Source organism: Perognathus longimembris, chromosome 9 (genome assembly GCF_023159225.1).
Source record: "Perognathus longimembris pacificus isolate PPM17 chromosome 9, ASM2315922v1, whole genome shotgun sequence".
Taxonomy (NCBI): Eukaryota; Metazoa; Chordata; class Mammalia; order Rodentia; family Heteromyidae; genus Perognathus; species Perognathus longimembris.
The window spans coordinates 39,384,739-39,411,669 of NC_063169.1; the positions used below are offsets into that span (position 1 = coordinate 39,384,739).

The following is a 26,931-nucleotide window of genomic DNA, read 5'->3' on the forward strand; positions in this document are numbered from 1 at the left end:
TTCGGGCGCGGGGGGTGGGGGGACGCGGGGCGATGGCCCGCGCCGTCAGCCGGGGTGGGTAAAGAGCCGTGGCGCCGCGAGTGCGGGCGGGAGGGCTGGCGGGAGCATGACGGGGCTGTACGAGCTGATGTGGCGGGTGCTGCAAGCGCTGTCCTGCCTGCACCGCGCGCTCACCTCGCGGCTTCGCCTGCGCTTCGGCACCTGGAACTGGATCTGGCGGCGCTGCTGTCGCGCGGCCTCTGCTGCGGTCCTAGCGCTGCTCGGCTTCACGCTCCGCAAGCCCCTGGCGGGAGGCCGGAACCGCCGGTTCCTGCGGCGCCCGCGTGGGGGGCCGGGCCCGGCCGCCGCCCACCCCCGGCTGCGCTGGCGCGCGGACGGCGGGACTCTGGAGAAGCTGCCGGTGCACATGGGCCTGGTGGTCACGGAGGAGGGGCTGGAGCTCAGCTTCTCGGACATCGCGAGCCTCGTGGTGTGGTGTATGGCCGTGGGGATCTCCTACATTAGCGTCTACGACCACCAAGGTGAGACCCGGCGGGGGGGGGGGGGCAGCGGGAGGGTGGGGTGTGTGCGCTCGGCCGCGTTCCGGGGCCCGCGGGTTCCCGCAGCCCGTCGGTACGGTCGCGGTGCCAGCGCTTTCGAGGAAGGGAGTTGGGCTTTACTGAGCACCTACTAGGTTTCGAGATTTGATTCAGTAGGTGCTTTAACGTGGAGGAGACTCTTCTTCACCTTTGTAGGACTCGGGTGGGATGGGTGGGAGTTGGATGCAGCCTCTGCTTCGCAGAAGAGGAAGGTGAGGTTTGCCCAAGGTCAGGAGGTAGTCATGGGGAAATTGGAATTTGAGCCGATCTGTGCTTTTTCTAGTCTTTACCTTTTGGTTATACCCCGGAGTGTCTTAGAAGAGTTGGGGACACTGTTGGTAAGTGTGGGGGTGTGGTAGGTATAGCACTTGGAATCGGTTGGTACCGGGTGTCATTGTGGAAAGTGCAGAGTTCTAATAGAAAGGGAGCTGTATCCCCTCTGACTTCAGAAGCATAGGGTGATAATGTGTGATCCCTCATCCTCAGGGGCCAACAAAGGACTTGATAAAATTGCACCTCCCCAAGTTTTGATTCCACAGGGGATTTTTGGCAACAAGCCTGAAGCACTGTGGCAGAAGCCATGGGTTCTTGCCTTTCATTCCATAGACTGTTTTATAGACAGGCTTGTGGGAAGAAAGGCATGGTAACACATAAGTGGCGGGTGGAGGTGTTTGGGGGAGTGAAGTAAGAAGAGAGGAGAGAATACTGAATGGAAGAACTTGAGACTTCATGGGGAGGTGATGGGACCTGGGCAGGACCTTATAGAGAGTGCACGAGGAAGTTGAGGAAAGTTCGAAGTGTTTGGGTTTCAATTAAATTCTGAACCCACAGGAATTTCCTTAAAGAAAAAAGAGTAGTAAGAGTAATTTAGGAGCATCAGTGTGAAGGAAAGAAAATGAACCTTTTTATTGTGTTCCTTAACAGTCATTTGTATGCTCTAGAGACCTATAACTTAAGTCTTCATCAGATAGGTAGATTTAAAATTGCAGCCTCCTAAGCAGTTACATTGACTGCCCTGTCATTCTTCTATAGCCCCAGGGAATATGGTTACTTACTTGCTGTATAGGGTAAAGTTTAATCTACTCAGAGACTGACCATGGAACTTGGTGAAGAACTTTAGAGACCAGTTGAAATCGTGAGGCTGTTAGAAGGTGTGACACAATCTGTGTCTAAGGCAACACAGCCTGTATTGTCTGGGGAATCCGTGCATTGGACTTGGGAATGAAAAGACATTAAGCAATATGATGGGTTGACTTAAATCTTTTAGAACATTTATCTTTCAGTAGAGGAGGAAAATAATAGACTGAGCCTCCAAGAACAGATAATATTTCCATACTTCCTTGTTCCTACAATTCCTGTTATTGAAGTTCTGATGTAATTCAGACATCCTGTGTTAGTTAGGTTCACATAAAAGAAATATGTTGGTAATGAAAAGGAAGACTGTTTAAGCCAAATTTTGACTGAGAACTGAGAGATTTTTTTTGTTTGTTTTAGGACTGTTTCTTCTTAAAGGGATGAGTGATAATTGCTTCTGAAAGACCTATCCTTGTTGACTGACTCATTCATTCAAGTGACAGTTGGGTGTTTTTAAAGAATCATATAATCTCCCTTACAGAATGTGGCTTGGTGTTATGTCTGTAACAGGTAGTCAGCACTAAACTCCAAAAGCTGTAAAGAAAATGATCTTAGTTTGCTCTAGTTTACAATTTGGCATACTGACACAGATATTGTTGGGAAGTATGGTTCTCATCAATGATTGTTCTTGTTTTGTTTAAATACAGAAGTGGCAGAAGTGTTAAATATGTATAAGATTATACTTGGTACAACCTGGAGTGCTTGTATTCCCTCATGTGGAAACTCATTGTAAAGAGACCTATTTCTAAATGTCACCTTTGTGTGTGTATTGTATGTAATGTGTAGTTCACCCTCACCCCCTTGATCTTAGGACCTAATATTTGCTTGTCTTGCTCCTGAGTTCCTGTGCTCTGATACTTGAGTAATGCCTCTAGCCTGATTTTCACTGGTTGGTTACTTTGGAGAGAGTGTCTAGTGGCCTTTTCTGCCTGGGTTGGGTTTTTACCTTGATCTTCCAGAACTCAGCCTCTTGAGTAGCTAGGATATTAGGTGTGAACCATGAGTACCTGGCTTAATAGTTGGCTTTTCTATAGAATTTGCACTTATCCTAACATCCTAACATTTATCAGAGGGTTAGCTCCATGGCAAAGGGATTATCATTGGTTGCTTCTTGATCAGTCCATTTCAAACTCTTTCTCCAAGGTAGGGTCAACTATAACATCTATATTAACTGTTATCTCTGTTATCATTAACTGTTATCATTCTGTCTGATAGGTTCTGGCCGGCTTTTTTTTAGCTTTTGTAATAATTTCATTCTCTTGAGTATTTTAACTATAATGCTATGTCTGTGCATTAAAGTAGACTTTTACCAATTTTTTTCCTTTTGTACTAGAACTAGGGCTTGAACTTTTATCCTTTTTTTTTTTTTTTTTGGTCAGTCATGGGGCCTGGACACTGTCCCTGAGCTCTTTTGCTCAAGGGTAGCGCCCTACCACATTGAGTCACAGCTCACCCTCAATTTTTAATGTATAATTGGAGATAAGAGGCTCATGTACTTTCCTGCCAAGGCTGGCTTTAAAATCTTCAGATCTCAGCCTCCTAAGTAGCTAGGATTGCAGGTGTGAACCACCAGCGCCTGCCTATATTCTTAATGGTAATAGTATCTTTGTTGAGCTCTTATTCTATGCCACAGTTGTATATAAAATGCATTAAATGTAGTTGTTTTACAGCCCAAGGGACATAATTGGAAAGTCAAGACCTTTTGGCACTGGTGGTACTCAGTGGTGCTGTCTTGTAATTTTGCCTACTCAGGAGGCAAAGGTAGGAGGATCTAGGTATTGAGGCCAGTCCTTACAAAGCATAAGACCCTGTCTGGAAAAAAAGAAACCACCAAAACCAAAAGGAGTCTGGCTCACTTCACTTAATATGATTTTTTTTTTTTTTGCCAGTCTAGGAGTTTGGACTCAGGGCCTGAGCACTGCCCCTGGCTTCCTTTTTGCTCAAGGCTAGCACTCTACCACTTGAGCCACAGTGCCACTTCCTGCTTTTTCTGTTTATGTGGTGCTGAGTAATCAAACCCAGGGCTTCATGCATGCTAGGCAAGCACTCTACCACTTAAGCCACATTCCTAGCCCCCTAGGATGATTTTTTGTCTCCTTCATTGGTAATAATTAGTATATGTCTAGGATAGTCCTAGCAGAAGATCACAATATCTCAATAGCTATGCCCGTGTGAACACATAAGATGATGCTAAACAAGATGAAGTCCAAATTATGGAAATAAGTGGTTTATCGTTGTTGTTATTTTCAACATACCATGTGAAATTATGCTTTTTTCTGTTTTTTTTTCTTCAGGTTTTACAAACCCTGATGCACTGTACCCTAGGTACACTAGGATTTTGGTACCCTAGGTATTGCATATGTTTATTGGAACTAGGGAAGGGGAACATCAAGTGGAGAGACAAAGGGTAAAAGGGGAACCAATGCAACAGCAGTATTTACAGGACAATATGCTATATACCAACTGTACAACTCAGGGGAAGGAGAGGGGAAAGAATTGAGGAGGTGGAAGGTAGGAGAAAAATGAGGAAATGAGGGAGGAGGTAACAAATTTGATGAGAAATGTAAACACTGCCTTATGTATGAAACTAGCCCCTCTGTACATCACTTTGACAATTAAAGAAAAAGGACTGAGGTGTTGATCAAATGGTAGAATGTTTGCTAGAGAGGCCCCAGTATAGTGCTAAAACCAAAAACAAACCAACAAAAACAAATCCCCAAACCCAAATCTAAAGCAAGCCAATACCTATGTATAGTAAGGAACAAGTCTAGAATTTAAGCCAGATTTTATTTAAAACCTTTTGTTCTGGACACTGTGTCTGTGCATGTGCTTATGTGCTTGCGCGCGCGCGCTTGTCTTGGGGCTTGAACCTCAGGGTCTGTGCATTGTCCCTGAGCTTCTTTTAGCTCAAGGCTAACACTCTACCACTCTACCGCTCTTTTGGGGGAGGGAGATGGTTAATTGGAGATAAGAGTCTGAAGGACTTTCTTGCCCAAGCTGGCTTTGAGCTATGTTCCTCCAATCTCAACCTCCTGAGACTTACGGGCATGAGTGCTTGACGTGTTCTTGGAACTTTTATATTGTATTGATGAGAGAATATGACCACAATACAGTCAGTTCTAGCACTATTAGTGATTCTGTTAGGTCAAATTAAAGGGCCGATAAAGTGGTACTTATCAGCAGGTGATGTAACTCCTACTCACTCCCATCCCCCAGCCCTCCCCCCCCAAAAAAAGTTTAAAAAGTTATAAAAATAGCTGGGTACTAGTGGCCCACACCTGTAATTCTAGCTTAGTCAGGAGTCTAAGATAGGAGGATTGTGGTTCAAAGCCAGCTGGAGAGGAAGGTCTGTAAGATTTATCTTCAACTAACCATCAGAAAACCACTGTGGCTCTAAGTGGTAGAGAGAGAATCTTGAGCAGAAAGAGCCTAAAGGACAGACCCAGGTCCCAAGTTCAAGCCTCACGACTGACCTTCCCCCTCCCCCAAACAATATATACATATATATGTGTGTGTGTGTGTGTGTGTAAAGAAATTTAAAAGCCAATAGTTTTCCTTATACCATGAATACAAACATTTATTCTGAGTTATAGGACACTTTTTTAATCAACTCAGTTTAATTTTATGGAGCTGTTCTGCATTGAAATATTACTGTCAGATGAGCAGAATCTGATGATATTTTCATTTTTAAAGTATGCTGAGGATATTGCTCAGGAATAAGAGCATTTGCCTCATGTAGGTTCAATCCCCAACATTGCTCAAGCAAACAGAATAAAAAGTATAAGCAGAAGCTGAGCAAGTCCATATGTCAGGTTCATTTTCCCTTGTGCTACAGACCTGGGATTTTAACTCAGGAATCTTCACATTTACTTTGCCACCATTACACTACTTTTTTCCCTGTCACTTAAATTCCATATAACTGCTGCTCTGTGAGCTATCTGGAGGGTATCCTTTGAAATAAAATAGTTTAATGATTTACAAGATTTATTTTATGACTATGCTAGTCATTGACATTTTAATAGATTTTAAGTAACAGTTCTGTATGTTTTCTTCCTGATAATTCCCCTCTAATAGTTGGGTTTGTAGAGAAATTAAATGATGGTAACCACTACGTGACTTACATAATTAGTTGAGAAGAGGGGAAAGTCAATTTGAAAAATACGTATTTATATATAATTGTATTCAATTCTATAGCTGGGCAGGTGTTTTATAACTAGGAGAGATTGTTTCAGTGTTTTTCCTGTGTGCTTCCCTGTGTACTTAAAAATACTTCTTGTTAGATTATCCTTAGAAGTCCTGTTTTTATAAGAACAAGAAAAATCATCATAAAATTTTAATTTCATATTAAAAATTCCAATTTTTAAGTTATTTTATAGAGTTTGTTATCTATTTCACATGAATTTAAAAAATAATCCATATTTAAGAAGAACAAACAAGATTTGTTGACTGCATACTTGTTTAATTAAACTTCCTTGTTACTTGTTTCCCTCAACTTGAAAAAGATATGTTTGATGACTTTATTACCCAGTTAATGTATACATGATTAAGTATAATGGTAGACTGAATAATCACAAAATATAAATTATTGTTCAAGCTGTTGTAGAGATGAGATATTCATAGATTCTAATAAGGAACCTGACAGTCTATCTGCTCGCTCGCTCTTTTTTTTTTTTTTTTTGGCCAGTCCTGGGTCTTGGACTCAGGTCCTGAGCACTGTCCCTGGCTTCTTTTTGCTCAAGGCTAGCACTCTGCCACTTGAGCTGCAGCACCACTTCTGGCCACTTTCTATATATGTGGTGCTGGGGAATTGAACCCAGGGCTTCATGTATACGAAGCAAGCACTCTTGCCAGTAGGCCATATGCCCAGCCCTATCTGCTCTCTTTTGAAGTATTTCCTGTTCCTGATCTCTGTGATATTACGTATGCTTGGATTTCTTTCTGTTTCGCTTCCCATTCCTTCTGAGCCCTTTGCCTGACTTCTCCTGCTTTGTTTCACTTCTAAATGTTGTGACGTGCTGGAGTGTTATGTGTGTGATGTCCTTGTCTTTCTACTCAATTCTTCCAAGGTAACCTAGGAGTAGCTATCACCCCCTCGGTGTGTCTTTTTTCATCCCTTATCAGTAGTTTACTGACCCTCTATCCCAGACAGTTTCCCACTTCCATGATTTCAAGTATCATGTGTGTGCTAACAAAGTTTTGTATCTCTAGCCCTTATCTGTTTCATGACTCAGACTGTATTCTGAATATCTAACACAGGATTATTTTCTCCAAAAACTGGTTTTGAGGATTGAATCCAGGGCCTAGACATGCTAAAGAAATGGTCTACCCCTGAGCTATGTCCCCAGCCCTGGAAATATTGACTTTTATATCTCCAGAACTGAACAAAGTCCGAAAAAAACTTTCAATTCAGTTTTCTTGTTAATGCAAGGTTAAAGTAACCATGGGACTGGCTACAAAGAAGGATACATGTTATATAAGTGGAAAAACTTGGTTTTTAAAGGTTGCGAGGTCTGTGTGGTAATTGATAGAGCTCTAACCTTGAGTAAAAGAAGCTCAGGGAAAATGCCCAGGCCTGGAGTTCAAGCCCCAGGATTGAAAAAAATAAATAAAAAGTTGTATGGAGGGAATGGATGCATACTTGGCAATATTAGTAAAGTGAAACTGTTCTATTATAATTGTTCAGCTTTGAGACAATTCGGTATGCTCTCATGGAAGTCTAGGGAACATACTCAGAGTGTCTTATTGAACTTTCTTTAAATAGTCTGTATAATCCATACCACAACTTAAAACATTTCTTTCCATTTTCTTACTAAGACTTGAACTCTGGGTTGTTAGCTCTCACTTGTCTCCCCCTTGTCCTGCCCGTAGCTGGTGTTCTACATCTTGAGCCATGCCTCCAGTTATGACTTTTTGTTGGTTAATAAGAGTGTCTTAGATTTGTCTGTCATGGTTGGCTAGCCATGTGAGTAGCTAGGATGATAGGTGCAAGCCACTTAATGCCAGGCTTAAAAAATAAACATTTCTTAAAATATAAAAAAGCCTACATTTGGGTCCCAAAGTACATAATTAATATTTGTCACAAAACATCAAAAAAGGTTGTAGGCTTTTGTGAGGTGCAGCTCTTAGGATGATATTTTATTTCATGGAAATTAGAGACTTTTATGTGCATGCATGTGTGCACACATGTGTGTAGTCAGAAGTGATTTTTTTTTTCATTTACATTTCCCATACTTGCAATTGTTCACATTTGGGAATTTGAGGCTCCATGAGATAATTGTAGAGAGACAAAACTGTGAGATTTCTTAAATCACTGTTACAGAACGTGATCTTTGATTCCCAGGTTATTATTTCTTAATAGCCACTGATGCCTGCCTTCTCTCTTTCCTTGTTCTCGTCTGCTTCTTCCTTCTCCTCCTGTTCCTCCTCTTCCTCATTGTCATCCTCTTCTTATGTAATAGTAAAAAGAGTTTACAATACCATTAATAGGATCATGAATATAATGATTCTTTGTCATTGTCATCCCTTTTATCCCTTTCTTCTTCCTTCTTTACCCTCAAGTTATATAGTTTATTTTTAGCATAATGTACATTGAATCTAATGACTATATTTGTTATTCCTCCATTCCTGTGGTTCAGGTTATTCTAAAGCAACTTAAAGTTGTTCTATTGGCTCTGAAAAATCTCTTCAAAAGCCTTCTAAGAAAAAGCCATAGATAAAGTAAGAAAAGAGAGGGAATAGAAAGAGCTGTATTTCTAGTTGTTTCAAAAGATAATACTTGTTAAAAACTAGATCCATTCATTTGAGTTCAACTTATTTAGAGGAAGATTCAAATTAATAGTACAAGAGGAATTTTAGCATTGTTAAAAAAAGTTACTGAGGGCTGGGGATATGGCCTAGTGGCAAGAGTGCTTGCCTCCTATACGTGAAGTCCTGGGTTCAATTCCCCAGCACCACATATACAGAAAATGGCCAGAAGTGGCGCTGTGGCCCAAGTGGCAGAGAGCTAGCCTTGAGCAAAAAGAAGCCAGGGACAGTGCACAGTGCTCAGGCCCTGAGTCCAAGGCCCAGTACTGGGGGAAAAAAAAAAGTTACTGAATACTAAGTATATTCAGTAGATCTAGATTTCAGGCCAAACTCATAAATACTTAAGGACAATTGGTTTATTTTCCTGAATCTTATTCCTACTTATGAAAAGGTAGGGTAAAATAAATTCTGAAAGCTTAATGTTATATATTTTTATAAAACACATCTTTTAATAAAACAGTATTTTCAAATGTTTTTCCCTAAAGTCAGTTAATTTCTGAATGGAAATAGTCTCAATTTAAAAGAAATTATTAGCTTATACAGGGAATGGGGAATTTCATTGTTACCTTTCTACTATATTTACAATCTATTGCAATCAATCTAACCTCCTTTGTTACTGCCCAACTTATTTTTTAAATTTTATTTATTTATTTGCCAGTGCTGGGGCTTGGACTCAGAGCCTGAGCACTGTCCATTGCTTCTTTTGCTTAAGGTTAGCACTCTGCCACTTGAGCCACAGTGCTACTTCTGGCCATTTTCTGTATATGTGGTGCTGGGGACTTGAACCCAGGGCTTCCTTCATGTATAGGAGGCGAACACTCTTGCCACTAGGCCATATCCCCAGCCACACTGCCCAACTTCTTTTTGCGTATATTGACTTGCGATCATTTCCTTAATCATTCTGGTATTAGTTTAAGTTCTGAAGAGCAAATAGGATAGATTGTGATAAGAGAAAAAGAATCTGTACATATATTGTGCTACTTCTGGAGACGTTTACTATTCAACCAAAGCCATCTTGCATTTCTTGTGTATTATATGAAGCATGTTTGTATATGGCTTGGCTAAAGAAAATTGTGAGGTGGAAGAAGGTTTATGTGTGATATAAGTACTATCAGATTGGTGTGCTCTGTTAGAAATCATTGTGAACATCATTTACTTTTTTTCTAAGCACTTAGCAGAAACTACACTTGAAAAAGTTTTAACTTCTTTTTTTTTTTTTGGCCAGTCCTGGGCCTTGGACTCAGGGCCTGAGCACTGTCCCTGGCTTCTTTCCGCTCAAGGCTAGCACTCTGCCACTTGAGCCACAGCGCCGCTTCTGGCCGTTTTCTGTATATGTGGTGCTGGGGAATCGAACCTAGGGCCTCATGTATCCGAGGCAGGCACTCTTGCCACTAGGCTATATCCCCAGCCCAAGTTTTAACTTCTTAAATAAATCAACCAAAATCAAAATTAAAAATACCTTTATGAAAGTCTTCTTTAAAAAAAAATTTTTTTTCTAACTGTGCTTCTGTGTAAAATGCTTCCATTTTAACAGAATTTCTGCTTGTGTATAATCAACAAATGGCTGTTTTTATTGTGATTGGTTCCTGGAAACTTTTTTTTTTTACCCACTGACATATCTTTTGTTGTTTTGTTGTTAGCTGGTACTTGGTGCCAGCTTATTAGGTGAACATTGAACCTTAGTGTATGGAAGGTACCTTTTGGGAAACTGATGAGTAAGAAACAAGACTACTAAAGTAAGACTACAGGTTATTCATTGTTGGTGATGGGTGGGTCTTCTGATCACTTTTACAGGAACTCCCTGAATATTCCATTATTGTTTAAGACTGAGCTTACCTTTTCCTTCTAACAAGTCTTTTTGTAAATTTAAGGCAGAAAATCACTTTTTTAAAATGTTACCATTTTCTGCTACCAAGGATAAAAAGCCATGGATATTATACATTCACTTCTGCGTAAGCCATGTGCCATTTTTCTCTCACTCTTTCCTTTGCAATAAGTCTCCTCTTTCTATTGTCTCACCAGATTACCTACAGAAAGAATCCTGTGGTAGTCTGTTGAGTATCCTTCCCCTATCCTGATACTGAGAACATTCAACTAAGGATTAACTTTCCATACATTTCCATGTTGCTCATAAATTGTGGGTAACCTGTTTGGTAAGCAGTATGAAATAAAAACTAGAACTATTTTTTCACTGCTTCTCTCAAAACCTTTGTGTCATAAACATTTGTCTTTCAGTGTTCTAAACTATCCTTTTTCTTAAGCATTTTCTGTATAATGTCCTATCCCTTTTCTTTTCTTGGACTTTGAGATTGAGATCAGCTCAATCAGCTTTGAGATCAGCCCAAGTCTTGCTTCTTGGGACAAACCTTTGATCATCCAAGGAGACATACACATATATGACCAGATTGGTATTTGTCTCTCTTTACACACAAATACATGCACACGCACACTCTCCTGCACACCAGGTTAATGTCTGAACTAATTTAAAGTCCTGTGTAAGCACCAAGTAGAAACACTTGACAAAGATTAATAAGATAAGAGACACAGTGGCTGTGTTTTTTTAAATAGAGCTCTGTAAATTATGTTGAGTGCGTGTCACGTAGTTCCTTTGTCTTTCTCAGCAACCTGCTGGTAATGTGCTACTTTGTATTGTTGGAGGATCGAAAACTGCATCATGTAGTTGGTTTCTGTGATTTGTTTGAAATTACAAAAGTTTGGTCTTACTGCTTTTGTCTCTTCAACTTTAAAATAATTTATATTATTCCTTCTTAGGACTAAGCCAATGAAATTGAGGCAGTAGTATTTAATGCACATAAAAATTCTGCAGAGAAAATAAGTTAAATTCAGAAACATATTTTTGGACAAGCCATTAAGGATCTCTATTTCTTAGTCTGTAAATAAAAGTTTCATGTGAATAAACTTTAAAATTTTTTTGAAGGTCTAAGTCTCTGTCATATTCAGTAGACCACTAAGTAGTTAACCCTTGTCCTTTAGCCTGACTTTAATCCTTGACTTTAGCCTGAAGCCAGACTCTTGTTCTAACTTGTTTCTAGATTTTCATTTAGGTTTAGCCATCACTGTTTTATTGAGGCTTGTTCGGTTCTGGATCTAGTGTTGTATTCTTAACAAGCATCTATTAATCATTAAAGAGGGGTGAAATTAACCTACTTGTGATTTACTTGCTTTTAATTTTCTTTCTAAGGAATTTTCAAAAGAAATAATTCCAGATTGATGGATGAAATTTTAAAACAGCAGCAGGAACTTCTGGGCCTAGATTGTTCCAAATACTCAACAGAGTTCGCAAATAGTAATGAAAAAGATGATCAAGGTAAGCCTAAGTATAAGGTTGAGTATGTGACATATGAGAACGTGTTTCAGGACACATTTTATCATTTTTCTTTCATTTGATCTCTATTGTCAATATCTTTTTTCCCCCCTTTATTGTCAAAGTGAAGTGCAGTGGGGTTACAATTTCATATGTAAGGCAGTGAGTACATTTCTTGTTCAACTTGTTACCTCCTCCTTCATTTTTCCCCCGCCTCCCTGCATTATCTTTAATTACCCTCCTCAACCTCTTATTAAAGTAATATTTTTATTTATTTATTTATTTTTGGCCAGTCCTGGGCCTTGGACTCAGGGCCTGAGCACTGTCCCTAGCTTCCTTTTGCTCAAGGCTAGCACTCTGCCACTTGAGCCACAGCGCCACTTCTGGCCGTTTTCTATATATGTGGTGCTGGGGAATCGAACCCAGGGCCTCATGTATACGAGGCAAGCTCTCTTGCCACTAGGCCATATCCCCAGCCCCCAGTAATATTTTTAGAAAAAGGTAAAATAATAGTTCATAGTAAAAAGTAGGCACATGTTAAAATTTTATCAGATTTTATAACTTGTTCAACAGAGAATCCAAAGAACTTATATAACTCAAGAAATTAAATGAATATGTAAATAAAGGGCTGATAGAAAAAGTAGTGGAAACTTCAGCCTAGAAAAGATTTTCAGGTCTTGAGGTAAAAATTTAGCCTATTATTTATTTATTTTGATGGTGGTGGTACTGAAGTTTGACCTTAGGACTTCGTGTTGTTTGCCACTTCAGCCGTGTCCCCATCCCTTTATTTTTTCAGGTTAAGTTTTCTACTTTTTTGTCTTGTCTATCCTTACTCCTTGATCCTCCTGATCTTCCTACCTGTATCTCCCACAATGCTGGGGTTATAGGCATTCACCATAGAGTCTTACTAACCCATATACCCCCTCAAAGCTCTGTGCTCCTCTCTACCTCCCAGGTATCCAGGATGAGTGAGCCATATGCCCTATCTTAAAATTTTGCTCTGCTAACAGTGACCTGCTGCTATCAGCAGCCTAGCTCTACTGACTGTGTTCATATGCATTCCTTTTATTCCATGTTTCTACAAACTACTGTGATTGTAGATGGAATTTTAGATGAATGAACATGGTTAGCTAGCCTATAATTAATAAAAGGTCATTCTGAGGACTTGGAGAAGCCAGTCTATAAATACATATGTTAATGTGATTTGGGGTACATGGGTACTGTCAGGGAAAGTAGCTAAGTATGGCTTAATATTGAAATTGAAGAATTTAAGTGGTTTTTGCTTACACTGTATTTTTTGTTTTGGTCTGAAGTTACTATTTTGTAAAACTGATTGTGCCTGGAAGAATGGATGTTTTAAAGCACTTATTGTTGTTCCCTGCAGTTTTAAATTGCCATTTGGCTGTGAAGGTGCTGTCCCCAGAAGATGGAAAAGCAGATGTTGTGAGAGCTGCTCAAGACTTCTGCCAGTTAGTAGCCAAGCAGCAAAAGAGATCCACAGATTTGGATGTAGATATGTTAGACAGTTTACTTAGTAAGTCACTCTATGTTTTTAGTTTTGTTTTAAAAGAGTATTAGTAGTATGAAAGAAATGTTTAGGTTGCTTTGGTCCTATAAAACCTGATTTTTATTGTCATTCCTTTAAAGTTCTGACATTTAAAGAAAATGCTTTTAAAGTATGTGAAAATGTTTTTCAGATAATGATATTTGTAGTCTGCTTGCTTACATGAGGACATAATGAAGGAAAAAATTCTTGAACATTTGTAATGATGAATATTCTTGGACATAGGATTGAGGAATCCTGAAAGTTGGTCTAGAGCCCACAAGGTGACCCTCAGGTAGCCTATGGAAAAGTACTATAGTGTTGAACCCAGGGGTTGTAAACTTGTGATGAAAATATACACAGTACTTAAAACTAACTCATTAATGTGACGTAACCCAATACTCAGAATACCATCACTTCCATAAGTTGCCTTCTGACTGTATCCGGTACATTCTTACTCTTCCCAAACCAGTTTGGGAAGTCACTGGTTTTCTTTCTGACTTAACTTTTGTGTTTTCTAGAAAGTATATGAAGGGAATTTTATAGTGTAGTCTCTTTTTGCCAGTCCTGGGGCCTAAATTTAGAGCCTGGGCACTGTCCCTGAGCTTTTTTGCGCAAGGCTTGTGCTGTATCACTTGAGCCACAATGCTACTTCTGGCCTTTTCTGAGTAGTTTATTGGAGATAAGAGTCTCACAGACTTTTCTGCCTGGGCTGGCTTTGAACTGTAATTCTTAGGTATCAGCCTCCTGAGTAGCTGGGGTTATAGGCATGAGCCACCAATATTTGGCTACTCTTGAATTTTTGATTGTTTAAATATATATATATATACATGTATTTATTTATTTATTTGCTGGTCCTGGGACTTGAACTCAGGGACTGAGCTCACATTGTACCTGGTTTCTTTTTGCTCAAGGCCAGCACTCTTGAGCCACAGCACCACTTCCAGCCTTTTCTGTTTATGTGGTGCTAATGATTGGAACCCAGGGCTTCATGCATGCTAGCAAGCATTCTACCACTAAACCACATTCCTAGCCCCAGCATATATTTTTGAGGTACCTCCAAATGTAATTTATTACTTTGTTATTTTACTGTTGAGTAGCACTATTAGGACTGTTTGCTAGTTGATATACATTTGACTGTTCCTAGTTTTTAAATAATGCACTGTGACTATTCATAGTGTGCCTGAACCCGGGCTTAAACTTAGGACCTATTGCTCTTGCTCTAGGCTATTTTGCTCATGGGTGGTACTGTACTGCTTGAGCCACACCTCTACTTTTGACTTTTTGCTAGTTAGCTGGACATAAGAGTCTTATGAACTTTTTCTTCAGGCTGTCTCCAAATGCAGTTTTCATATCTCGGCTTCCAGAGTACCTAGGATTATAGGCATGAGCCAGTGGCTCTCTGCTTCAACATGAGCTTTTAAGGGAACTTTGTCATGAAAAGTCCCTTGTTACAGCTAGATCGACCTGTCTGGTTGAGTCTTCTTAGTTTAGCTTTTAGCTGCTGCTTATTTTATTTTAATAATTTTATTGTTATTATTAAGGTATTGTACAGAGGGGCTACCAGTTCATAAGTCAGGTAATAATTACTTTTCTCATTTTTGGACAATGTCACCCTTCCTTTTCTTTCCTTCATTTTCTCCCTGCCCACAAGTTACATAGGTCATTTTCCACATAGTGTAAACTGAATCACATGATTGCATTTGTTCTCACTCCCTCATTTCCTCTTCTCCTCCCTCCTCCTTTCCTCTTTCCTTCTTTCCTTCCTTTTCTGTGCCACCCCTTTGCCCTCCTAAGGAAAAAAATCCAAAGCAAAAACCACCAAGAATACCACCAACAATTCACACACACACACTATATATATATATATATATAGTGTGTGTGTGTGAGTGTGTGTGTGTACATATATGTGTATATATATATCCACTTCCTGGAATTTGTTTCAGTAAATAGTAATTTAAATGTTAAGAGAAGGTACACATTTTTGTTCTTCCCCTAAGGATATTCTCCTTTAGTGTTTCTCTGGGAATGCCTGGAGTCCTGCATACGTTATCATGTCCAGTCATATTTTAGATCCGGCTTCTACATGGAAAAGAAAATGTGCTGTTTGACTCTCTGAGCTTGGCTTATCTCACTTAGCGTGATTTGTTCTAGGTCCATCCATTGCCCTGCAAAGGACATATTGTTCTTTCTAATGGTTTTGTAAAATTCCAAAGTACTACGTGTATGTGTGTGTGTGTGTGTGTGTGTGTGTGTGTGTGTGTGTGTGTGTGTGTATGTGTGTGTGTGTTTTGCCAGTCTAGGGGGTTGGACTCAGGGCTTGAGCACTGTCTCTGGCTTCTTTTTGCTCAAGGCTAGCACTCTACCACTTGAGCCACAGTGCCACTTCTGGCTTTTTATGTGGTGCTGAGGTCTTGAACCCAGGGCTTCATGCATGCTAGGCAAGCATTCTACCACTAAGCCACATTCCCAGCCTGTACTACATTTTTTTGATCCATTTTTCTTTTGTAGGGAGTCTGGGCTTTTTCCATAACTTGGCTATTTGCTGATACTTGAAAAAAAATTCTCTTTCTTGTTTTCTTACTTGTATTGAACATTGAACCCAAGACTTTGTACATGTTAGACAAACATTACTACCACAAAACCACTTCCCTCAAGCTTAGTCTGCTTAATTCACAATGAAAAAAAATGTATTCTATTGAGATGTTGTGGAAAACAATTTGTTGGTAGGCTGAAGATATGAGAAACAGTTAGAATGTGGGGCCTTGGATTATAGCACCACATCCGTCATACCAGTGACTCTTCTAACTTTGTTTCTTTTTTTTTTTTTGTAATTTATTTATTAATTAATCACAAATTTTTTGAAAAGGTGTTGTGCAAAAAGGGTACAGTTACATAGTAGGGCAGTGTGTACATTTCTTGTGATATCTAACACTCTGTTTTTCTTTCCCTTCCCTGGGTCAGGTAGACATATATACAATACACAATGTACCAAGAATATATACAGTAGCCCCATGGCCTACGCCCAAGAAAATTCGCCTAGGGATTTAAATGTAATGTCAATATTAGACAATATGTCGACATTAGTCTTATATGAACGTACATACATAGCTTTTGAGCTATTGTATTCCACCAAGAGGTCAATTTTTGACCTTTATATGTTGAGTAGTTCTTTGGTTTTAGTTACATAATGTTGGGTCGCTGACCCAGTCCTGTGGGAAATATCATTTGACAAGCAGATTTTGGTTTCACAGACCTGGTCTCTACTGTCTCTCCGTCACCCCTTCTTAACAGTCATATATCAGGGAGATCATGCCCCTTTGTTTTCTGTGTTCTAGGCTTGTCTCGCTCAACATTATTTGTTCAAGTTCTGACCATTTCCCTGCGAATAACAATATTTCACCATTCCTAATCCCTATGTAGTATTCTATTGTGTATAGGTACCATATTTTTTGGATCCATTCATCTGTGGAGGGGCATCTGGGTTGTTTCCATATTTTGGCTATTGTGAATTGTGCAGCGATAAACATGGAAGTACAAATGTCTTTTTGATATCTTGGGACCTGCTGTTCAGGATAGATGCCTAGGAGTGGTATGGCTGGGTCATAGGGTAGGTCTATATTGAACTTTTTGAGAAACCTCCATACTGTTCTCCAAAGTGGTTGTACTAATTTGCACTCCCACCAACAATGGAGGAGGGTTCCTCTTTCCCCGCACCCCCTCCAGCATTTGTTGTTGCCTGAGTTCAGCGTATAGGCCATTCTAACTGGAGTGAGGTGGTATCTCAGGGTTGTTTTTATTTGCATTTCCTTTACTACCAGGGAAGTTGCATATTTCCTCATATGCTTCTTTGCCATTTTTATTTCTTCTCTTGTGAAGTCTCTCTTTAGCTCCTTTGCCCATTTCCTAATTGGTTTATTGGGCTTGGAGGGGCTTAGTTTTTTGAGTTCTCTGTAGATGACGGATATTAGGCCTTTGTTGCTGTGCTGGTAAAGATCCTTTCCCATATGGTTGGCTGTCTTTCTATTTTGGTGGCTATGTCCTTAGCTGTGCAGAAACTTTTTAATTTGTAGTAGTCCCATTTGTCGAGTCTCTCCCCTATTTGTTGTGCCCCGGGGACTATATTCAGGAAGTTTCTTCCTGTGCCTATGAGTTCTAGCGTCTTTCCTACTCTGTTCTTCAGTAGTTTCAAGGATTCAGGTCTGATATTGAGGTCCTTGATCCATTTTGAGTTGATCTTGGTGCATGGTGATAGGCTTGGGTCTACTTTGAGTTTTCTGCATATGGCTGCCCAGTTCTCCCAGCACCAGTAGTTAAAGAGGCTCTGTTTATTCCATTGTATGTCTTTAGCTCCTTTGTCGAATATCAGCTGGCTGTAAGAGTGCAGTTTTATTTCTGGATCTTCAATTCTAATCCATTGGTCTTCCGGTCTGTTTTTATACCAATACCAGGCTGTTTTTGTTATGATGGCCCTATAGTAGAGCTTGAAGTCTGGTATTGTGATACCTCTTGCACTGCTTTTTTTGCCTAGAATTGCTTTGGCTATTCTAGGTCTTTTGCTGTTCCATATGAATTCATGGATTGCTTTCTCTATTTCAGTGAAAAATATAACTGGGATTTTGATAGGGATTGCATTGAATTTGTATAACAATTAGGGCAATGTGGCCATTTTCACTATATTGATTCTGCTTACCTGTGAGCATGGGAGGTCTTTCCATCTCCTTGTCTTCTTTGATTTCCCTTATTCGATTTTTACAGTTCTCATTAAATAGGTCAGTCACGTCCTTGGTTAGGTTGATCCCTAGGTACTTTATTCTTTTTTTGGCTACTGTAAATGGAATTGTTTCCATAATTTCCTTTTCTGTTTGTATATTGCTGGTGTACAGAAAAGCTGCTGACTTTTGTGTATTCATTTTGTATCCTGCTACTTTGCCAAATTGGTTTATTAGGTGTAGGAGTTTGGGTACTGAGTTTTTTGGGTCCTTCAGATATAAGATCATGTCATCTGCAAATAGGGATAACTTGATTTCTTCCTTGCCGATGTGGATCCCTTTGATGTCCTCCTCTTGCCTTATTGCTATGGCTAGGGATTCCAGCACTATGTTGAAAAGAAGTGGGGAGAGTGGGCATCCTTGTCTTGTTCCTGAGTTTAGGGGGAATGATTTAAGTTTCTCTCCATTTAATATGATATTAGCAGTTGGTCTGTTGTATATGGCTTTTATTGTTTTGAGGAATGTTCCATCTATTTCTGTTCTCTCCAAGGCTTTTAATAGGTATGGATGTTGTATTTTGTCAAAGGCTTTTTGGGCATTGACTGAGATAACAGTGTAATTCTTAATTTTAGATCTGTTTATGTGGTGAATTACGTTGATTGATTTACGGATGTTGAACCATCCTTGTGACTGTGGGATGACGCCTACTTGATCATGATGTATGACTTTCTTGATCAGTTTCTGGATCCTGTTAGCTAATATTTTATTAAGGAGCTTTGCATCTGTGTTCATTAGTGATATTGGTCTGTAGTTCTCTTTTTTTGTTGGGTCTTTGCCTGGTTTGGGAATGAGTATGATATTAGCTTCATAGAATGAGTTTGGGATTTCTCCCTCTGTTTCTATTTCGTGGAAGAGTTTGAGAAGTATTGGTATTAGCTCCTCACTAAAGGTTTTATAGAATTCATTGGTGAATCCATCTGGGCCTGGGCTTTTCTTTGTTGGGAGGTTCTTGATTACCCCCTGCATCTCGCTGTAAGTTATTGGTTTATTTAGTTGATTTATTTCTTCTTGGTTCAGTTTGGGCAGTTTATACTTCTCTAAGAATTGATCCATTTCTGTAAAACTTTTTTTTTTTAGTGAGTAGAGGTTCTGGAAATAGTTCCTTATGATTGTTTGAATATCGTGTGTACTTATTGTAATTTCTCCGGTGGAGTCCCTGATTTTATGTATATGAGTCTCTTCTCTTCTTTTTTTGGTAAGTCTTGTGAGGGGTCTGTCAATTTTATTTATTTTCTTAAAGTACCAGCTTTTAATCTTATTTATTTGTTGAATGGTCTTTCTATTTTCAATCAGATTTATCTCTTCATTAATCTTTGTGATCTCTCCTAATCATTTTAGAATCAGTCATTTCTTGTTTCTCCAGTTGTTTTAGTTTCATCATGAGGTTATTCACCTGCTCTGCTTCCATTCTTTTAATGTGAGTGCTGAGGGCAACGATCTTGCCCCTCAGCAGTGCCTTAGCTGTGTCCCATAGGTTTCTTTGTGATGTATTTTCATTGTCACTGTGGCTTATGAATTTGTTGATTTCATCTTTAATTTGGTCTGTGGCCAAAATGTTGGATAATAGTGTGGGGTTTAGCCTCCAAGAATTTGTATAGGCTCTGTGTTAACCATTGTTATTGAGGGTTACCTTTATCCACTGTGGTCAGATATAATACATGGGATGACGTCAGTACTTTGGTCTTTGTTGAGGTTCTTTGTGTGGGCTATGACGTGGTCTATTTTGGAGTATGATCCATGGGGTGCTGAGAAGAAGGTGTATTGGGTCTCTGTAGGGTGGAAAATTCTGTATAGATCTGTCAGATCCATTTGGGATATGGTGTTACTTAGGTCCTCAGCTCCCTTCCTGATCCTCTGGGTGTTGGATCTGTGTCTTGGAGAGAGTGGGGTATTAAAGTCTCCCACTATGATTGTGTTTGGGTCTATCTTGTTCTGTAGTTCTGTGAGAATTTGCTTGATATATGTAGGTCCTCTTTTGTTTGGTGAGTATACATTTATCACCATGATTTCTTGATTCTGGATTTTTCCTTGTATTAAAATGTAATGTCCTTCTTTGTCTTTTTGAGTTGATTTTAATGAAAAGTCCAGCTTGTCTGAGATCCGGATGACTTCACCTGTTTTGGTAGGTGCGTTTCCTTGGAAGATCTTGCTACAGCCTTTCATTCAGAGCCTGTTTTTGTCCCTTGCTGTAAGGTAGGTCTCTTGTAGACAACAGATGGCAACTTTTTGTTTGCGGATCCATTCTGCCAGTCTGCTCCTCTTTATCGGAGAGTTTATACCGTTTATATTCAAAGATATCAAGGATAAGAGTGTTTTTTCTCCTTCCATTTACTTGTTGGGCTGTTTTTCCTTTTTTTTTTTTTTTTTTTTCCTTGTCTTTAGTGAGCTGCTCTTTCTGTTGGGCTCTGGCTATTGTAGTTTCTGTGTGTCCTGTACGATTTCTGTTGGGTGGGATTCCCCTCTTAGAATTCGCTGTAGGGCTGGTTTTTTATTCACATACTCCTTTAGATTCTCTTTGCTATGGAAAGATCTGGTTTTCCCCTCAAATGTGAACTCCAACTTCGCTGGATATCTAATCCTAGGTTGTATATTGTTGGCCTGTAGAACTTGGATGGTGTTCTTCCACTCTCTTCGCGCGTGGTAGGTTTGTGTGGAGAGGTCTGCTGTTACTCGGATCCTCTTCCCATTGTAGTAAATTTCTTTCTTCGCTTTGGCTGCAGTCAAAATTTGCTCTTTATTCTTTTTTTTCTTTTTTTTTTTTGGCCAGTCCTGGGCCTTGGACTCAGGGCCTAAGCACTGTCCCTGGCTTCTTCCCGCTCAAGGCTAGCACTCTGCCACTTGAGCCACAGCGCCGCTTCTGGCCGTTTTCTGTATATGTGGTGCTGGGGAATCGAACCTAGAGCCTCATGTATCCGAGGCAGGCACTCTTGCCACTAGGCTATATCCCCAGCCCCTGCTCTTTATTCTTGAGATCTGAAGTCTTGACTATTATGTGCCTTGGGGTGTCTTTTCTGGGGTCTGGCCTGCCACATGTCCTATAGGCTTCGGTTACCTGGATGGGGTCCCTTGTGAGATTGGGGAAATTTTCTGCAATAACTTATTGAAGATATGTTGAAGCCCTTTGCTCTGGTATTCGGCTCCTTCTTCTATTTCAGTTATGCACAGATTATATCTCTTGTCTTTGTCCACTAGCTCCTGGATTAGTCTGCCCTGAAGCTTCACCGTTTCTTGGAGTGTGGTAATTTTCTGGTTCTTATTGACTGCATCATCGTCCAAGAGAATGATTCTGGATTGCATATGGTCAATTCTTTGTGCTGTGGATTCAACTGCGGAGTTTATGGATGTCAAAGAGCTATTTATGGTTGCCAGATCAGCTCTGATCGTGGAAGTTTCTTCCTCTAAATAGTTGTATTTTAAATCTATGTTTTCATGCATTTCACTTCTCAGGATGTGAAGGTCTTCTTTAAAGGAGTATTGTATCCATTTTTGCTTCCATTTCTTTCTTGGCTTCTTGGATGTCCTTCAAGACTTCCACTCTAAACTCCTGGAATTGTTTTCTGATTTCGTTTCTGAAGCTTTACATCATTTCTGCTAACATGGCCTCTGTTGATTTTTTTATTCTCCATTTCCTCTTCAGTCGTACTGCTTTTTGGAGCTGGCGAGTTGTCTTGCCTTTTGATGAACCGTGTTATATTTCTTTGTGATTTGCGCATCTGGAGATCTGTGGGCGGCTTCTCTGGTTTTGCTTTGTGCTTGTTCCCACTTGTCTGTCAGTGGGAGCCTTGTGTCCTGGTGTCCTGGCTCTGGGTTTGGGTTTGGCTGTAGAACCTTGCTGCCCAGTGGGTGAGCGTGACCTTCTCGGTTGTTGCAGAGGTGTTCACCCTCACTGCACTTGTGGGTCCGGTAGGTTCTGTGTCTTTTCTCTGCGGAACAGTGTCCTGCAGCTCTGTTGTGCTGACCCTAGTGTGCCCCTGGTGGGGGTTTGCTGGTCTCTGATTCAGCGTGGCTCGGAGGCTTTTCTCTTCTTTGGTTCTTTTTTCCACTCTGTATCTTGGTCAGAGGAGCTCACCTTTCAGGCGGTTCGCCCTCCTGTGTGGACCGCTCCGGGGCTGGTGTTGTTGAGGGGCGGTCCACCCACTTGTGCGAAATGTGCCAAACTAAGTCCGCACGGCCGCTGGAGAGCTCTGCCCTCCTGTGCGGGCGCGCCTACCACAGCGGGTGCTGTCACCAGAGGCCCTGCCTACCAGAGCGAGCCCCGGGTTGTTGGGTTGTGCTTGCGCCCTCCTGCAAGTCCGCTGTGGGGGGCGGTATGTGTGGGCCCCAGTGGGATCAAGTGTCTGCTAGGCCCAGGCGCCTCGGGTGGGGCTTGCAATGCCTGTGGTCCCCTGGCCCCTGTTGGGAAGGGGGCGGGGCCGGTGGGGCTGATTCCTGCTCCTCTGCTGCCTTGGTGCTGCTCCGCCCTTCCCCTGCTAACTCCTGTGTTTTCCCAGAGCCTGATGGGATCTTGCCACCTGATTTGGGGTTCTTTGATCCCTCTGGGTGGGGAGGGGGAGGGAGGGAGTTCTAGCTTCTTTGTAGGGTTTGGGTCTCTGATAGTTGGTCTCCTGTTGGGGGAGGGGGCAATGGGGGGACTCACTGGTCCTGGATTGTGTGTGTGTCCTGAGCCATCATTGGTCCTTCGGGGGTGGAGTGCTGGGGTGTGGGGAAAGGTCATGGGTGGTGCCCCGGATGTCCGATCCTGGCCGTGCGGTCCCTAACTTCCCGTCACCGCCGTCTGTCTTGGTCAGTGCTTTCCCTGGGGTCTGTGGAGTCCTGCTGTCTGGACTTTGTGCTACCGGTGTGGGTTTTTGGCAGTCGGTCTGCCGATCTCCGGGTCCCCTTTCCCAGCCTGACCCTGTTCGGGCCAGGTTTGGCTGGTGGGGGATGGTACCCCGGAGATTCTCCAGCTCTGTGTAGGTTTTCGGCTCTTCTTTTTTGCTCCTTTTTGTTTTCCTGCATTTCTCCACTGCTTCTGGCTGCTGGTTTTGCTGGGTTCTTCATGGGGTGTTGGGTGCTGGAGTTCCCAGCTTGCTATTCAGTTGGAGCGAGTTGGGGTGCCTCCCTACTGTGGCAGCGCCATCTTCCTCCTCCTAACTTTGTTTCTAAGCAGTTGAAATGTCTGTGTTTCCCATGGAAATGGACAGTTAGATAAAAATATCCCTTTGTTTGTCCAGGTTGGGAATAGTCCTTATTCTCCTTTCATATTTGGGCTCTTCTTAGGCAACACTGAAAACATGTATACCACATAGCTAGGGGTTGATTTTTTTTTTTTATATTTACCTGGAAACTATGAGGTAAGGATAGTGGTTTCATTGTGACATCTCCATACACTGAAACAATGTTTTCCGATTAACTTCACCTCTTCTATCACTTTTTTTCATCCTACTCCCTTTCCTAAAACAATTTCAGCAAGTTTCATTGTTGTTATTTCCTCCATGCATGTAAACTTATGCTGACCATATTCACCCTTGCTCACTTTCTTGGTTAACCCTCACTGTTCTCACTCTGCCCACACTCTAGCTTTCTTTTGTTTTTAGCTCATTGTATATCTGCGTATTAATCCTTTTATCTGTTGAATAGATGGTGAAGGTTTTCTTTAATTCTGTGGATTGGTTTTGGTAGTCATTTCTTTTACTGTGTAGAGACTACCTTATTTGTCAGTTCTTGTTCTTGTTTTCTGGGCAGTTGGAGTATTTATGTATTTGTTTATTCTTTGATTTATTTAGTGTGTGTCCTACAACTTGAACTCAGGGCCTAGGTACTGTTCTTGAGCTTCTTTTGCTCAAAGCTAGTGCTCTACCACTTGTGCCACAGTTCTACTTCTGGCATCTCTTTTGTAGCTTATTCAAGATAAAAGTCTTAAAGACTTTCCTGGGTTTGAACCTTAGATCTCAGGTTTACAGGTGTGTGCGCTTGGCACCGGCTGAGCCACTGGTGACCCACCACAGTCTTATTTAGAAAATTATTTGTTGCCTATAATTTCCAAAGTTTCCTTCTGTTTTCCAGTATTACACATAGGTTTCATGTCTTACTTGGAGTTGTAAACAGAGATAGGAATCAAGATCATGATCATTTTACTTTTTCTTTCCCTATTTGAACTCCTTTTATTTCTGTCTCCTGCCTTACTGCTCTGGCTGGGAATTCTATGGGATGAGAATGGGAGAGTGGATACCTTTTCTTATTACTGATTTTAGGGACAGTAGTTTCAATTTTTCCCCACTTAATATGTTGTTGACTCTAGCTTTGTTTTGTACAGCCCTTACTAAGTTTACATACATTTTTTTCTGAGAATATGATTTAAAGGTGTTTTCTTCTGTGAAATAATTTGATTCTGTGGCTAAAATAAGCAGTTATACCTCAAGAACAATGCCTTTCCCAGGAGCCAACTTAGTACTTGAGTTGGGGGGTACTTACCCGGGAGTATTGACTGGGTTTAGGGTAGGAATTGGGTTTTCTTCTTTATAAGATAATCAGTTCAATTAAATGGAGTTAGAAAATTTGCACTAAACATAGTAAAGTATACGTTGAGGAGTGGGATGAGAAAAACAGAAATATTCTGGAGAGAATAGATGTGTAATACATAAGAGGCCAATTTAAGAAACTTTTCCCTTCAGTAGGCAATGCTTATTAACCTCATGTGTGTATCTTTATTTTCAAGGTTCAAGTGGTTTTCCTGATCCTGATTTAGTGTTAAAGTTTGGTCCTGTGGACAGCACATTAGGCTTTCTTCCCTGGCAAATCAGATTGACTGAAATTGTGTAAGTACTGACTTTGTTCTGATTTGGCAAGTGATTGTTAAGCCCACTGCTGTACTAAATCGGATGGGAATTTCCAAGAATATATAATACTGCTTAGAATAACAATGGGAAGGATTAGCATATAATCCTGCTACTGGGAAGGCAGAGATCAGGAGGCTTATGGTTCAAGGCCAGCACATGCAAAATTTTTTGAGACCCCCCCTTCCCCCTCCTAAAGAAAATAGCTTTGTGGATTGGTATATGCCTATAATCCTAGCTACTTGGGAGATTAGGAGTTTATGGTTCAAGACCAGCCTGAGCAAAAAGTGTGTAAGACCTATTTCAGCCAATAAAAGTCTAGGTTCAATGTTGCATACCTGTCATCTCAGTGTGGGAGGAGGAGATCAGGAAGATTTTGATCTAAAACCAGCTGGGAGAAAATGTAAGACCCTGTCTCAATAATATTCCAAATAAAGACACCCTGAGGCGTAGCTCAAGTGTTAGAGCAGCTGCCTAGCAAGAAATGAGGCCCTGAATTCATTCCAATGAACTGCCTTCCCACCCAAAGGTGTGAGTGATAGCAGAGATAAGACATGTTATTTGATGTTATTAAGTGATGAATTGGAATCAGGAAGTAGCTGGCTTGTTCAGAGTTTCTAGCAGTCAAGGATAGTGAAAAACATAACTAGAAGTTGTAGTAGGAATTGTTTGTTGGTAGGTTGGTAGGTTTTTTTGTTTGTTTGTTTTCAGTACTGAGGCTTAGGCTCAAGGCTTCTGCTTTCTACTTGAGTACCTTCTCCCTTTTGCTGTAGATTATTTCTCAGACAGGGTTTCACATTTTTGCTCAGGCTAGCTTTGGACTAGTATCCTACTTAAGATCTCCTGTGTAATTGCATACAGTTGACTGGAATGCTGAATATGATTCTTCTAATCTGATCTCATATTTACCTTGGTTACTAACTGGAATTTCCAAGCCTCACTATTAATCTGTATTAAAGCTTCCCCCCCCCCCGCCCCGCCCCATGGTAATTATTGACAAGTAACATGAGGGAAACTGGGGAGGGGAGTCTTTGGCTATGGGAACAGTTGGAAATGGTTGGGTTGAATTTCATTGTTGGTTGCCTACCATGTAACTTTAGTTTGTGGGGATGCTGTACGGCTTTGCCCTGTGTTCAGCTTGGCCTTCATAAATTGATCAAATACTATGACCAGAAAGTTTTGTGTTGTTATTTATTATTGGTGTTTTCTGCCAGTACTGAGGTTTGAATTCAAGTTCTCAAATTGGCTTGGCTTGTTTCTGCTCACCTGGGGCATCACTCCTTGAACAATAACTCCAGTCTGGCTTTTTTCTGGTGAATTGGAAATGGAATTTGATGGAGTTTTCTGCTCTAGCTGGTTTTGAACCTTGTTCCTTCAGATCTCTTAGCCTCCTGAATAGAATTACAGTTATGAGTCGTCAGTGACCATAAAGTTCCTAAAGTGGGTTTGTGTGAGATCCTTCATTGATAGATCCCTAGTTTTTATTAATCCAGGTTTTTGCTTTGATATATTATGAATCTAACTCAGTACAGATGCTTTTCTCTTGTGGAAAGAAGGGAAGATTCATTTTTATTTGAGCTGTTTCACAGTGTTTGACAGTCTCTTAGAAATGTTTTGGCATATTCTGCTTAATATTTATAACCACTTTTGATCATTATTCTCTGGTCCCCCTCCTCTTCTCCCTGCCCACAGTTCCCAAATGACAGTGTATCATCTAATTGCCTTTCCTCTGTGCTTCTTTCCAGCTCTTTGCCTTCCCACCTAAACATCAGCTATGAGGACTTTTTCTCTGCCCTTCGTCAGTATGCAGCCTGTGAACAGCGTCTGGGAAAGTAATGATCCCCAGTGTGCAATTTGATTTCAGGCTTTTGGAGAAAAGGATTCAAGTGACTCTGATGTTTACAAAGCACCTATGAAACCCTGTATACACCTAGTTCATATTCCTCATAATTTATCAACA

The 26,931-nt window shown here is 40.7% G+C and overlaps 1 protein-coding gene across 2 annotated transcripts; it reads left to right on the forward strand.

Moving 5' to 3' along the window:
- Positions 1–26,931, forward strand: Nus1 (NUS1 dehydrodolichyl diphosphate synthase subunit). Of its 2 annotated transcripts, XM_048353977.1 has the most exons (5): positions 7–521; positions 11,719–11,844; positions 13,226–13,375; positions 24,854–24,953; positions 26,717–26,931. In XM_048353977.1, the coding sequence occupies exons 1-5, from the start codon at positions 107–109 to the stop codon at positions 26,805–26,807; spliced, it is 882 nt and encodes a 293-aa protein (XP_048209934.1). In that variant the 5' UTR covers positions 7–106; the 3' UTR covers positions 26,808–26,931. The 2 variants fall into 2 exon arrangements, with proteins under 2 accessions (XP_048209935.1, XP_048209934.1); XM_048353978.1 differs by lacking the exon at positions 13,226–13,375 and having other exon boundaries at positions 1–521.